Source organism: Cetorhinus maximus, chromosome 28, assembly GCF_964194155.1.
Source record: "Cetorhinus maximus chromosome 28, sCetMax3.hap1.1, whole genome shotgun sequence".
NCBI lineage: Eukaryota > Metazoa > Chordata > Chondrichthyes > Lamniformes > Cetorhinidae > Cetorhinus > Cetorhinus maximus.
The window spans coordinates 23872126-23885952 of record NC_135906.1 but is presented as its reverse complement, the minus strand read 5'-3'; the positions used below and the strand labels follow the sequence as shown (position 1 = coordinate 23885952).

At 45.2% G+C, this 13827-nt stretch overlaps 2 protein-coding genes across 3 annotated transcripts in view; one reads left to right on the top strand and one right to left on the bottom strand.

Moving 5' to 3' along the window:
* The window catches only part of LOC144668772 (uncharacterized), a 219612-nt gene extending 210657 nt beyond the window's left edge, over positions 1-8955 (bottom strand). Inside the window, exon 1 of the mRNA XM_078531102.1 lies at positions 8943-8955. The gene's annotated coding sequence lies outside the window, so the exon portion shown is untranslated. The remainder of the gene's footprint in view (positions 1-8942) is intronic.
* Positions 4823-12993, top strand: LOC144668947 (cyclin-dependent kinase 4 inhibitor D-like). 2 transcript variants are annotated; one of them, XM_078531441.1, is made up of 2 exons: positions 4823-4977; positions 8804-12993. In XM_078531441.1, exons 1-2 carry the CDS (start codon positions 4840-4842, stop codon positions 9176-9178), a joined length of 513 nt encoding a protein of 170 aa, XP_078387567.1. In that variant the 5' UTR covers positions 4823-4839; the 3' UTR covers positions 9179-12993. The 2 variants fall into 2 exon arrangements, with proteins under 2 accessions (XP_078387567.1, XP_078387568.1); XM_078531442.1 differs by lacking the exon at positions 4823-4977 and adding an exon at positions 8301-8665.
* The last annotated feature ends 834 nt before the right edge of the window (positions 12994-13827 follow it).

Here is a 13827-nt window from a genome sequence, read left to right as displayed (position 1 = left end):
CTTCTCACACACACACACACATACAAACTGAATAACATTGAAAAAATAAACATCTCCAGGTACACGAGAGGCTGACATCATTGTAGGTTTGATAAATAGGACACAGGGTGCAAAGATGTCATGATAAAGTTGTACTAAAAAACATGGTTAGGTCACAGTTGGAGTATTGTGAAGCGTTTTACCCCTCTATTGGAGAGTGGGAATTGATGTCATAAAGTAGAGCCAAGTTTCGACAACAACCTGAAAATAAATAATGCCTGTAAACGCAGAAAAATATATATATATATTCCCAAAGGTGCTGCACAGAGGCATAATCAGGCAAAACATGGACGCATCCAAGAATATTAGTGGGTGTAGCCGAAAAGCTTCGTCAAAGAGGAGGGATTTAAGGGATCGAAGGTCCCAGAGGTGGAGAGGCAGCGGATCCTGTGGAAGGAGTTCCAGATCTTGGGGCCTGGTTGACTGGAGGCACAGCTGTCTGTTCACCAGGATGGCCAAGGATGGGAAGCAAGGGAGAATTGGGACTATTTCCACTTGGACAGAGAGAGAGAGGATTTAAAATAATGTGGAAACAGCTGGAATAATGTTAGGGGGAACCAAGTTCCTCCAGTTGGGGGAGGGGGGAGGGGGAAGGAGGAAGGGGTTTAGTCTCAGCAGGGGTAGGTAAAGTAATGCACAGTTTTCACCAATTGGGACAAATGTTTGAAACGCAGAGCTATGGGGAGAAGGGTATATTGTGGATGTCGTTTTCACTTATGGGATGTGGGCATCACTGGCAGGGCCAGCATTTATTGCCCATTCCATTCTAACTGACCTTGCTTGAGTGGATTGCTCGGCCATTTCAGAGGGAGGTAAGAGCCAGACCAGGTTAGGCAGATTTCCCTTCCTTAAGGCATTTTACAACAACTCACGATAGTTTCATCATGGTCATCATCTGAGACTAGCTTTCGATTCCAGGTGTATTGATTTGAATTTAAATTCGGTAAGTTATCAGTGGTGGGGTCTGAACCCGTGTCCCCAGAGCCGGGGGCCTCTGGATTGCTGGCCCAGCAATAAATATAATGGACGGAATGACCTCATTCCGTACTGTAAACATTTGTGGTTTTACGTGGGCAAGTGTAGCGTGCGGTATGTGCTCAGTAACAAACTCGTAAACAGTCACGAAATGAATCAGCAGTTGATGTACTTCCAGTGCTGTGGGTTTCTGGAGGGATGTGGTCAAGACACCAAACACTCTGCACTTCTTTTCCATTGAACTACAGCATCGAAGAACCAAGAGACGGGACTAAGATCATCTCTTCGGAAGGGGTGGCAATAAATATAACGCTCTCCCATATCCGAAGACAGCTTCCTTGCTCTGGAACTCCCTCCTTAATTCATTCCACCTCTCTACTTCTTTGGAAATCACCGCGCCACCCGCCCTCCCCCCCCGAAGCCTCCACCCACCTTCTGCATATTGTCTTGAGACAATTTCTACATTTTAAACGCTACTTAAATGCAATTTGCTATCATGGTTGGAGAACCAGTTTGCATTTATTTTTTTTAGCTCAAATCCTGGAGGTGGGGCTTGAGTCCCCACATTTTCATGAGAGACTGCTACCTGCTGAAGCAGTCTAATACCAGGAACTATTCCTCTCCAAAGGTCTTAAATTGGATTCAAGTAACTCAACAACCACAGAGTATAAAGTGTTCCCTTGTGTTGTACCCGAGTGGCGTCAGTGTGTAATCGAGCCATTCTAAAAGGCATGTTTACGTCAACAATTGCACGAAGCAAGGCTACTTTAGAGTGATGCTGGAGCCTTAGTACGAATTCAGCCTAACTCTGGATTCGGACTGACCTGTCCACACTGTGAAGCGGAGAGAGAGAGAGCTCCCAGAGCAGAGAAAATTCAAAAACAAAAGAATTAGGAGCAGGAGTGGGCCATTCGCTCCCCCTGGAGCCTGCTCCGCCATTGGATAAGATCATAGGTGACCTGATTGTGGCCTCAACTCTACTTTCCTGTTTGCCCCCTCCCCCGACACGCCCCCAGTATTCTTTGACTCCCTTGCTGATCAAAAACCTGTCTAACTCAGCCAGCTCGGACTCATTGGCTTCATTTCGGAGTTATTTGGGGGCCCTAACACCCGACTTTCACCATATAATTTAACATTATGTGAACCGAAACTCTCTCCAGTTGACACAACTTGTCCCTCAAAACTGCAAGGATATACTTGGAGTAATTCAAGCAAGGGAGTACACCTTTACCTGGTTGAAATCATTCCGGGTTGTATTGGCAATTAATGTACGAGTGTGCTCATCTAAAACGTTCCTGCTATTTCAACAATTATGGGCCATAGGCTGCAAATAGACAAAAATTAAAAAAAACAAATCTTAACGCCACGAATCGCGATTTCAACGCTTACACATGCTGGACCAATGACGCACCAGTCCATAAGACATAGGAGCAGAAATTAGGCCATTCGGCCCATCGAGTCTGCTCTGCCATTCAATCATGGCTAATAAGTTTCTCAACCCCATTCTCCCACCTTCTCCCCGTAACCTTTGATCCCCTTACCAATCAAGAACCTATCTATCTCGGTCTTAAATACACTCAATGACCTGGCCTCCACAGCCTTCTGTGGCAGTGAATTCCATAGATTCACCACTCTCTGGCTAAAGAAGTTTCTCCTCATCTCTGTCCTAAAAGGGCTTCCCTTTACTCTGAGGCTGTGCCCTCGGGTCCTAGTCTCTCCTACTAATGGAAACATCTTCCCCACGTCCACTCTATCCAGGCCTTTCAGTATTCTGTAAGTTTCAATCAGATCCCTCCGCATCCTTCTAAACTCCATCGAGTATAGACCCAGAGTCCTCAAACGTTCCTCATATGTTAAGCCTTTTATTCCTGGGATCGTTCTCGTGAACATCCTCTGGACCCTCTCCAGGGCCAGCACATCCTTCCTGAGATATGGGGCCCAAAATTGCTCATAATATTCTAAATGTGGTCTGACCAGAGCCTTATAAAGCCTCAGCAGCACATCCCTGCTTTTATATTCTAGTCCTCTCGAAATAAATGCCAACATTGCGTTTGCCTTCCTAACTACCGACTCAACCTGCAAGTTAACCTTAAGAGAATCCTGGACTAGGACTCCCAAGTCCCTTTGTACTCCAGATTTCTGAATTCTCTCCCCATTTAGAAAATAGTCTATGCCTCTATTCTTCCTACCAAAGTGCATGACCTCACACTTCCCCACGTTGTATTCCATCTGCCACTTCTTTGCCCATTCTCCTAACCTGTCCAAATCCTTCTGCAGCCTCCCCACCTCCTCAATACTACCTGTCCCTCCACCTTTCTTTGTATCATCTGCAAACTTAGCCAGGATGCCCTCAGTTCCTTCATCTAGATCACTAATGTATAAAGTGAAAAGTTGTGGTCCCAACACTGACCCCTGCGGAACTCCACTAGTCACCGGCCGCCATCCTGAGAAGGACCCCCTTATCCCCACTCTCTGCCTCCTGCCAGATAGCCAATCTTCTATCCATGCTGGTACCTTACCTCAAACACCATGGGCTCTTATCTTACTGAGCAGCCTCCTGTGCGGCACCTTGTCAAAGGCCTTCTGGAAGTCCAAGTAGATAACATCCATTGGCTCTCCTTTGTCTAACCTACTCGTTACCTCCTCAAAGAATTCAAACAGCTTTGTCAGGCATGACCTCCCCTTGATGAAACCATGCACTTCCAAGTATTCTGAAATCTCATCCTTAATAATGGACTCTAAAATCTTACCAACGACCGAGCTCAGGCTAATCAGCCTGTAATTTCCCGTCATTGCAACCTTAAAAACGAAAAACTGCGGTTGATCTGAAACGAAACAAAAAGTGCTGGAAGACCCCAGCGGGTCTGGCAGCATCTGCGGGGATAAAGAAACACAGAAGGAAATCGGAAATTTGGACTCAAATATGGAGTCAACGTTAACTCTCCCCGCGTATGCTGCCGGACCTGCTGAGTTTTTTTCCAGCACGGTTTCTATTTTCACTGGAACTTTTCATTGGAACAGATAGGTCACGACGGGCCGAAGGACCTGATTCTGTGCTGTACAACTCCATGACTCCCGAGTTAAACCAAGAAATCCAGCACAGCGAACAGGGGTAAATGAGAGGTGGGGGGGGGGGGGGGAAGACACCCTTGAATTTCCTTGTGAATTTCAGAGGCGTGTGTGCGGAGACACAAGATCAAAATTAGATTGTGATTAAGCGCTGTGGGACGGGGATGGGGGCTGGATTACTTGGCGGCTTGCACGACCGAACACTTGTGCTGTCAGAGTGATCAAGCCGCTGAAGTCAGGGTGTGAGTGAGATATTTTAGGTGGTCGCTGACTGATTCTATGCCGAGTGCAGTGCAGATGTTGTGCTGATGTTGCCTGGGAGCTGTCACTGTGTCTGGGGACGCAGAGAGAGGGGGGGTCGGGTCTCCGCGCGTGTGCGGCCAAAGCGCCAGTAACCCAAAAAGAAAATCAGACGACGTCACAAAGGATTGACGTCAGCGGTTATCGCTACAGCTTGGGCGCCTTCCGCGCTTCCGATTGGCCGCCGCGGAAGGTTGGGTTGCAATTTGCGCGGCGGCCCGGTCTGATTGGCGGCCGCGCCTGTCAGTCACCGCGCGGGTTGGGTGGGTGGGTGGGACGCTGAGCTGACTGATGACCGGCAGTGGAGAAGGCAAGACTTGCAGCTTACATACAAGCAACAACAACAACATCGGGGGCAAGCACTCGGGGTCCAGTGTTGGCGGCGGCGGCGCGGGGAGGAGGGAGGAAAGGTTAAAGAAGAAGAAGAAGAAGGAAAAAAAACACACACACACAAACATGGGCAAAAACGTATCGGACGGGAACAAGCTGACCAAGGCTGCCGCACAGGGAGACTGGCGAGAAGTCAAGCGACTGCTGACCGAGAGGAAGGTGGACGCTAATGCGGTGAACAAATACGAACAAACCGCACTGCAGGTTGGTGCCTCTTGAAAGAGATTCATCGGGGAGATACTTGTATCCTAGCCCCCCCCCCCTCCCCCCGGAGTTGGGGGTTGCACCCATTTATCCCGGGGCTTTAAAGCCATTTGGGGGGGGGGGGTCGACATCTTTTTGTTTACCAAGTTCTGGTGCCGGACCACAGCAAATTCATTAATTGCAAGAGATGTGTGTGTGTGTGTGTGTGAGTGACACTGAGACCCCGCCCCCCCCCCGGTCAGTGTTGCCCCCTGTGGTCTTTGCGATAGTAGGAAAGGGGGAAGATGTCATTCAGTTCTACCTGTCGTGGAAGATTTAACCTGTTCTGCCACAGCGCCGAAAGGTGTGGACGTTTGTTTGAGGCGCAGTTTTTTTTTTTGGGTGGTGGGGGCGGGGTTAACCAAGTGGTTAACCCACTTTGGGGGGTCGGCTGAGGTTGGAAAACCCGCTATGACATGGGAAACCTCCAAAACTTTTTCCCCAGCGGCCTGTTTTTTTGCACCGGAGTGGCAGGGTGGAAGATCGGGGAAGTAGTGTGAGAGAGACAGAGAGAGCCAAAAGGTCCGGCTTGTTCGTTTTTAAAACAATAGCGAAAGGGACAACCATTGAGGAATATGTCAGTAATTACGTTACTTTTACTACGAAAGGGCGGAGCCTGAAGCTGGGAATGTCTAGGGCGGATGCAGCCTGTTTTTTTTTTGCAGAATTGCCATTCAGCTAACTTTACGCTTTTGCGGTCGATACAATACTCCTCATTAAAACCGAAACCAGTAAAGATCGGTTTTAAACTAGAACTGGGGGGGGGGGAGTGTTAAAGCATTTAAGAATGGGTGAGGTTAGAAGAATTATTATGGGTTGATGTCACCTCTTCGCACAATGCTTTTTGGCATCCACGGTATGTATTTAACAGCGGACTCTCCCTAGGGCCCTCTGCCCGTACCAAGAGCGTATTGTTCCACAGGCAAGTGAGCCCATAGCCAACTCCGACACTGTCCTCCTCTCTCACACACACACTGATGGTGGGCGAAGGGTCCTGGGTGGGAAGTTGGGGCAATCCGTGGTGCTCCTCAACCAATTCCGCCCGTCCGATCCCGTTGAGATTTCCTATTTCAGCACCTGGGGCTGGGGCGGGGGCTCTTAAAACTATTTGTCCTCCCACAGTCGGAGACACTTTACAGGCAAGGTTTACTGCTGTGTTTACCATACTGAGGATGGCTACCATTTTAAGTGCATTGGCTCTCCTGCCCAATGTTTTCATGGTCTTGGGAGGAGTGGAACATAAGGAACCGGAGGAGGCTATTTAGCCCCTTGAGCCATTCAATAAAATCATGGTTGATCTTTTGCTATCTCCATATCTCAGCCTTTGTCCCATATCCCTTAATACCTTTGGTTAACAAAACCTATCAATCTCAATTTTAAAATGAACAATTTGCCAAGTAATTGCCATTTACAGAAGAGTTCTAAACTTCTGTCACCCTTTGCGCTTAGAGTTGTTTCCTAATAGATAATTTCCTGATAGGGCAGGCAGGAATGTGGAATTAAAACCACAATTAGATCAGCCATGACCTTACTGAAGGAGGCTTGAAGGGCCAACTGGCCTAAGTCCCATGTTCCCAATTTCACTCCTGAATGGTCTGGCTATGGATATTAAGGTTCTTACTGAAACACACAAGGTCCTGAGGGGATTTGATATGGTAGATACCGGGAGGATGTTTCCACTTGTAGGAGAGACTAGAACCAGGAGACATAGTTTCAAAATTAGAGGTTAACCGTTTAAGATGGAGATGAGGAAAAATTTTCTCTCTCTCAAAGGGTTGGTTGTCTGTGTAATTCTCTTCCCCAAAAAGCAGTGGAGGCTGGGTCATTGAATTTATTCAAGGCAGGGTTAGACAGATTTTTGATAGACTGGGGAGTTAAGGTTTATGGGGGAGGGGGCACACACAGCAAAGTGGAATTGAGACCACAGCCAGATCGGCCATGATCTTACTAAATGGCGGAGCAGGCTTGAAGAGCTGAATGGCCTACTCCTGCTCCTAAGTCCTGTGTTCTGTGCCCAAGCCTTTTCTACTTCCTCCTTTGACCATATATCTGGCCTCACACTGTGCCTCCCCTGGCTGAGATTAGTACACTGTGGTGTGGGAGATGCTGTACCATTGACAGTTGCGAGGCATTGGTGCCTAGACTCTACAAGACTCTGAAAGCCTATCACTGCTGTATAAAAGGGGCCGCTTTTAACTTCTGCAAAGGATTTTTTTTTGACTCCTAAGTGTCTAAATTCCCGTGATAGACTTCATTCGGCCCGGCCCAGCGCCCCGGGGCCTGTTACAGAGCCAAATTCATAGCAATCACAGGGGAAGGTAGTAATTGCAATGTCTACACGTTCTCGCAGCTGTGGGAGAGACAGAGAGATACATGATTAGAATGTTTACATTACTCTACAGCTGTGAGACAGAGAGGGAAACGGACAGAGATCGCCGGGGCACACAGAAACATGTCCAGAATCTGATCAGAAAAGAAATTTAATTCAACATATACGAAGATCCCTTAGAAAGTAACAAACTAGGGTTGCTGACATGTGACACCTTCCCACCCCCCCCACTTTATTTTCCCCTCTGTCCGCTAATTTAAACGGGAAGCAAGTAGGTTCTGCCAGTTACAGCCAGTTTTCTACTCCCCTACCTAAAGTGGTAATTACTCCTGCAGGAATCCACCATTGAGCTAAACCTTCAGTTCTATCTAACTTTAGCTTCCTTCTCTACAGTGTTGCAATATCAAAGCAAAATCCTATGCCATGAAGCCCCTGTAGCCCCATCCCCAAAGACCAAGAACCATCCCCCCACTGTTATCAAAGCCCATAACTCACCAACCCCTCACTCTAACCTCCACAAGTGCAGTTAAGCTTCATTTCCCATCCTCAGTGCAATCAATGATCAAATGTCCACCTACAATTGGTGAATCTTACTGTTTACCATCTTGCTGTGATACAGGTCAGCCATTGTCTAATTGAATGGCAGAACATGTATGAGGGGCAGGATAGCCTACTTCAGATCGCACGTATATTTTTCACTTACCCAAATGGTTAGAGATAACAATACCTGTATGTAGACCAAGGAATGTATATACAGGGGTCACTCGTTTATAGCTTTCACAGTAAAGTGGAGAAAGTTTTAGAATTCAATCCCCCAAAACATCAGTTATAAATTCCAAAATACCATTTAATAAAAGTAGAATTTGATTTATTTAGTCCAAATGTTACACCCATTTTGGAAAAACAGCTCCATGATAAATCAACACATCTTCTGACTCACTGTGAGCATTGTTACTATTAGTTTAAGATAAAAATAAAATTCATTCCATCGTTTTGCAATATTGTTCCTGCTGCTATGTCGATCTCATCGTTCATTCTTGGGATGTGGGTGCTGCTGGCAAGGCTGGCATTTATTGCCCATCTCTAATTGCCCTTGATACAGTGCCAGGTCTTCACTGAACCACTGCAGTCCGTGTGGTGAAGGTGCTGTTAGGCAGAAAGCATCAGGATTTTGATCCAGTGACGATGAGGGAACAGCAAGATATGCCCCAGTTAGGATGTCTATGACTTGAAGGTGACGATATCCACATGCGCTGGCTACCCCTGCCCTACTGGGTGATGGAGGTCGTAAACTTGGGACACACCATTGAAAAAGACTTGGTGAGATGTTGCAGTGCCTTCTGTACATGGCGCACGCTATCAATAGTCGGATTGATTTCATTGGCAAATCTCATAAAGCTAGCTGCTTGGTTAAACTTAGCGTCCTAAACCCCTGCTTTTTTGTGCTCCTCTGTCCAGGTGATGATGCTGGGCAGCACGTTGGTCGCAGAGGAACTACTGAAGAACGGGGCAGAGCCCAATGTCCAGGATAAATGGGGCTTCACTCCGGCACATGACGTGGCCAGGAGTGGTTTCTTGGATACCATGATGGTCCTGACTAAATACAAGGCGGACGTTAACATCAGAGATGCCATGGGCTGCCTGCCCATACACCTGGCTGCCAAAGAGGGCTACTTGGACCTTGTCCAGTACCTGGCTCCAAAGTCAAGCATCCTGCAAAAGAATTCCAGTGGGCAAACGCCACTGGACCTGGCAAGGGCCTCCAACAGAACTGGAGTAGTGGCCTGGTTAGAGCAGCAGTTGCAAGCTATGGAGATCCAAACCCCACACTGATTCAGGGCCTGTTAAGAGATGCTGACATTGCTTATAATTTACCTCTCTCAATCCATGGTCTTAGCCATGCTGTGAATCCTTCCTTTCCGCCATACTGAACTCCTACTTTGCACTGCTAATTGTGGACCCATTGTATAATGTTCCTTTTTTCCCTCGAAATCATCCCTTTAGGTTTTGACCTACTGTGGCAACTCCTCCAAAAAATGCTTGCTGACCAGCATCAGTTGAGCCAAGGGTGTTTCGCTTGAATCGCTTTAAGAGCCCTGAGCACTGCACTGTGTCCTCTGCAGGAGAGCTCCAAAGCACATTACACCAGTGCAGTTCCACTAATTTATTATCGCATAATACGAGGAAGTCCAAGGGACTTTTGATGGAAGAGAAGTTCAGTCTACGGAATACTCAGGAGCCGTCAATTGGATGTGGAGGTCTGCACTGATTGAGGGGGTCTCTGAGGTTGAATGGAGCTCACTGTTCAGCCCGGGAACACCTCCTGGAAGACAAATGTCTCTAAAAGAGAGAAATCTCCTGGATTAGGGAGATGAAGACCCGGACTTTATTGTTTTAAATAATGTGTGTTTACAATGATTTAACATACTGTAAAAAAAGCAAAGCGAAATGAGTTGTACTGTACACATTAAGTGACTTTGTGTTATTTTCTCCCTTTATTCTTACAAGGAAACAGACAGCAGTTAATGTAGCAGCGAATTTCAGTCATTGGTGCTTTATTAATTCCGTATATATTTAAGCTTATTTATATCTGAAGATTAACTACCCTTCATCCTGAAGGCATAGCTTTAAATGTCTTTTTTTCCAAAATGGGAACACACTTAACCTCTTTTAAAAATGTGAAATTCTTAGGTTCTCAATTTGAATGTTGTTCAACTGCAAGACCACTGGTTTTCAATTTCCATGGGATAAATAGACAAAACTGTGGAATATAATCCGCAAAGTACAGGTAAAGGTTCCTGAATGTCTGGTAATAACTTTGTTAAAATCTATTTTTATCATAAAGTAACAACCCTGCTTGCGCTGAATTATACAGGTACTGATTATAATGCTCTATATGTTGCCATAATGACATTGTCATAGTAAATGCTCTATTGAGTGAACAACAGTCCTACCAATGTTCGTAGGCAGCTGCAAATTGGTTATAGAGTACCCTTTGCATTGGGATATTGAACAAGATTTTCCTTAACACTGAGTTAGTACATAGTGTTCGTGTCACTGGGTGTGGTAGCTGAATGCAAATAAATGGATAAAGTAGCTCAGCCAATGAATGCTTCTGTGAAATTTTGGCATTTCAACTTCCTTGTCCTTAGAAAACAACACTGATTAGCAGTTCAAGTATGTCTAAGATTGTCAATTACATCATTGCCCAACCCTGTCCCTGCCAGCTCTTCCGCTACTGAAACCCTCATCCGTATCTTATTACCTCTACACCTGATTATCCTAATGCACTCCTGGTCGGTCTCATACACTCTATCCTCTGTAAATTTGAGGTTATCCAAAACACTGCTGCCCGTGTCCTTGCTCACACCAAGTCTCATTCACTCAACACCCTGTGTTTAGGAACATAGTGGCACTAGTAGGCCATTCAGCCCATCAAGCCTGCTCCGCCATTCAATATGATCATGGCTGATCATCCACTTCAAAGTCTTTTCGCCACACTATCCCCATATTCCTTTACGTCATTGGCATTTAGAAATCTGTCATTCTCTGTTTTAAGCATACTAAATGATTGAGCTTCCACAGCCCTCTGAGGTAGAGAATTCCAAAGACTCTCAACCCTCTAAGTAAAAACAATTCTCCTCATCTTGGTCCTAAATGGTTTCTCCCTTATTTTGAAATTGTGTCCCCTAGTTCTAGACTCCCCGAACAGAGGAAAGATCTTACCTGTATCCCTTTAAGTATTTTGCAGGTTTCAATGAGATCACCTCTCATTCTTCAAAACTTTTTTGCTGACTTACATTGGCTCCGGGTCAAGCAATGCCTTGATTTTAAAATTCGCATCCTAATTTTCAAATCCATCCATGACTTTGTCCCTCCCTACCTTTAATCTCCTCCAGTCCAAAAATCCTCTGTGACATTTGCACAGCTCTAATTCTGGCTTTTTAACCATCCTTGATTTTAATCGCTCCACCATTGGTGGCCATGAATTCAGCTGCCTGGGACCCAAGCTCTGGAATCCCCTTCCTAACCCTCTCAGCCTCTCTACTTCTCTTTCTTCTTTTAAGGCCCCTCCTTAAAATATGCCTCTTTGACTAAGCCTTTGGCCATCCTCCCTAGTATCTCCTGTGTGGCTCAGTGTCAAGTTTTGTTTCATTAACATTTCTTCAAAGTGCCTTGGAACATTTCATTAGCTAAATAAAAGTGATGATTAAATTTCCCTTGGTGATTAAATTTCCCTTTGGTAGGCAAAAACAGAAAATGCTAGAAATATTCAGTAGGTCAGGCAACATCTGTGGAGATAGAAATAGAGTTAACATTTTAGATTGACGATCTTTTGTTAGAAGAGTGGTGCTGTAGATATAAGAAGCTTTGTCTAGATGGTAGAAGTGTGCTACCAGTGATGGTACTTCAATAAGATGTATGAGAGAAACAAAAGTTAATTTAACAGTTTATTTTAAAGTTAGTTATTTATCCATTCAGCTCCTACACAGAGAGGGACTTGGCAACTAGCTCCTTGCCGAGTGGGTGTATTGCCTTTGACTGGGTTTTGGTTCTGAGGGCGCTGAAGAGGTGACCCAGAGGTTTTCAGGCAGGGATTTCAGTCCCCGCTGAATCAGAATCATAGAATGGTTACAGTACAGAAGGAGGGCACTAGGCCTGTCATTACGTGATTGCAACCAGGTTCAGCAAGAAGTAGGCAACGGTCCCTCAGGACTGAGAGAAAAACCAAAATTATAATTTAAGAAAGGGAACATCAAAAAATATATGTATATTTATTTTTGCTTTTTGTTCCAAAGATTTAATTCAAATTTGCCATTTTTCCTTTTCTAGCAGTGATATAATGATAGAGAGCAGAATAATGATAGACTCTGCAGTTTCTTTGTCCATCTCTCCTCCCCTGCCCCTACTCCTGTTTTTCCTCTGCCTTTTTCAAGCTTACCTCATCCATGAGAACCACATCCTTCACCCTCAATTTCCTCACCATCCACTGAGCTCCTACTCCAAACTTCTCTGTGTTGTGCCTCCATCATTAGTGGGCCAACCTTCAGTCACTCCGACCCTGTCCTTCAGAGCTCCCGCTCTGCCTCCGCACTTCTCTATCCATCTTTAAAAGTTTTTCTTAAAGCCCATGTCTTTCAGCTAGCCTTTCTTTACCCATCCTAATGTCTTCCTTTCTGCTTCAATGGTCATTTACATTGTACGCCCTTTTGGTGAAGTGCATGGGGATGTTTTTACATTAAAAGTGCCGTGTAGACGCACTTTGTTGTTGATAAAGAGTTTGTCGTTTTTAAACTGTTTGGGGTTTGCCTAGAATAAAAAGATTTTTTCACATTTAAAAAAAAAACCATTACGTTGAGAATGGTCACATGGGGCATGGCACTGGTTGGAAATTGTGGAAACCCATCCCAGTTGGACTCCAGGCCTCATGGAAAGTGGGGAAGAATAAGGGACAAAACTAAGATTGGGTTGGCAGGGGGTGGTGGGGCGGGGTGGGGGAATGTTTAAAGACTTTATAGGTTGCTGGATTGTAATTTGGTTGATGTTGCACATAATTATAATATTTATGACATTTGTTGTTTGGTGGATATTATACTTTTTTAAAAATCTGCAAATAAATTATAAAACATTTGTTTGGAAAACTCTAATATGGACATTGAGTGTGTTTCTTTTTGCTCTACACGGGCTACACAGATGTGAAGGTCTCAGGTTTACTGTATGACATGATGGAATTGGCGGTACGAGTGCTACAATTGGTTTCACTACACTGAAGGGAGGTGGGGTGGGGTGGGGGGTGATGTGGGAAATGGAGAGAGAAAAAAAGTAAATCAGCCAGCGTTCCTGCTTCTGATTGTTGCTTACTCTTACTGCATGTGCAAGTCTCACCTGTGTGGAACTCCCAGATGAGAACAGGATTATACTTGGCTGTGATGCCTTCTGTGATTAGATAGACTGCCAACGCCCACTGCATTGGCTTGGAGGTGAGGGTTGTTGGGGGTATGTGGTAGGGTGTGGTGGGGGGGTTAATAATGGAGCCGTATCCATCATATGTTAACACCTCTAGAAGAGAGACAGCGAACATCAGGCAGGGAGATTAAAGACTTCTCTCAACCCTTTAACTATTATCCCTTACTGTTGGAATCTGGAATGTTCAACCTAAAAAGGTACTAGAAGCTTATTCCATAAATATTTTATTTAAAGGAAGATTAACAGGTACTTAAGGGTGAGGAAATAACAGGGTTTTCATCCAAAAGTATAGGAGAAGAAAGAGGCCATTTATCCCCTCAAGGCTGTTCTCCCATCCAATGAGATCATGGCTGATCTGCGACCTAACTCTATCTACCTGCCTTTGTTCCTTATCTTAATACCTTTTGGTTAGCAAAAACCTATCAATATCCGTTATATATCTAACAATTGATCCAGCACCAATTGCCTTTTGCAGAAGAGAGTTCTTAAGGCTTGAATGTGGGATTAAGCACAAC

Bases quoted from the DNA above. Each gene is read 5' to 3' on its own strand.
- LOC144668947 (XM_078531441.1), top strand. From the start codon at position 4,840: ATGGGCAAAAACGTATCGGACGGGAACAAGCTGACCAAGGCTGCCGCA. The intron at 4,978-8,803 runs GTTGGTGCCTCT...TCCTCTGTCCAG, and splicing joins ACGAACAAACCGCACTGCAG to GTGATGATGCTGGGCAGCAC.